At 57.7% G+C, this 921-nt stretch overlaps 1 protein-coding gene across 1 annotated transcript in view; it reads left to right on the forward strand.

Annotated features, from left to right (window-relative positions):
• The window catches only part of LOC120921796 (ankyrin repeat domain-containing protein 9-like), a 1,691-nt gene extending 1,127 nt beyond the window's left edge, over positions 1 to 564 (forward strand). Inside the window, exon 1 of the mRNA XM_040334300.1 lies at positions 1 to 564. This exon is cut by the window's left edge and continues 1,127 nt beyond it. Coding sequence (XP_040190234.1) covers positions 1 to 144 — 144 coding nt within the window. The 3' untranslated portion in view covers positions 145 to 564.
• The last annotated feature ends 357 nt before the right edge of the window (positions 565 to 921 follow it).

The raw sequence follows: 921 nt of genomic DNA on the forward strand, positions 1-921 counted from the left end.
TACCTGGTGGGCGACACTCCCGCCACCTTGTACCTGATGGCTATGCAAAAGGTCCTGCAGTGTCTCCCCCCGGAACACTTCCCCCACAGCGTCCGGGCGCTGCCCATACCCCACGCCTTGAAGCCACTGCCCGGGACCGGCTAAACACCTCCCCCCAAGTATTGAACTGGAATAACCCCAACCGGGACCGGCTAAACACCTCCCCCCAAGTATTGAACTGGAATAACCCCAACCGGGACCGGCTAAACACCTCCCCCCAAGTATTGAACTGGAATAACCCCAACCGGGACCGGCTAAACACCTCCCCCCAAATATCGAACTGGAATAACCCCAACTGGGACCGGCTAAACCTCCCCCCCAAAATATCGAACTGGAATAACCCCAACCGGGACCGGCTAAACCCCTCCCCCCAAGTATCGAACTGGAATAACCCCAACCGGGACCGGCTAAACCCCTCCCCCCCAAATATCGAACTGGAATAACCCCAACTGGGACCGGCTAAACCCCTCCCCCAAATATCGAACTGGAATAACCCCAACCAGGACCGGCTAAACCCCTCCCCCCAAGTATCGAACTGGAATAACCCCAACCGGGACTGGCTTAAACCCCTCCCCCAAATATCGAACTGGAATAACCCCAACCGGGACCGGCTAAACCCCTCCCCCCAAATATCGAACTGGAATTACCCCAACCGGGACCGGCTAAACACCTCCCCCCCAAGTAATGAACTGGAATAACCTCAACTGGGTCATGGCGAGCAACTCATGGATTCCCCTCCCCCTCAAACTGGAATTACCCTAACTGTGTCATGGAGGGCGCCTCGTGGACTACCGGGATCTGGCTAAACCCCCCCCCCCCCCTCAGAATGGAATTACCCCAATCCTGTCATGGCGGGCCCCTCGTGGACTCCCGGATCCGGCT

The sequence above is a fragment of the Rana temporaria genome, assembly GCF_905171775.1.
Source record: "Rana temporaria chromosome 4 unlocalized genomic scaffold, aRanTem1.1 chr4ry, whole genome shotgun sequence".
NCBI classification, from domain to species: domain Eukaryota; kingdom Metazoa; phylum Chordata; class Amphibia; order Anura; family Ranidae; genus Rana; species Rana temporaria.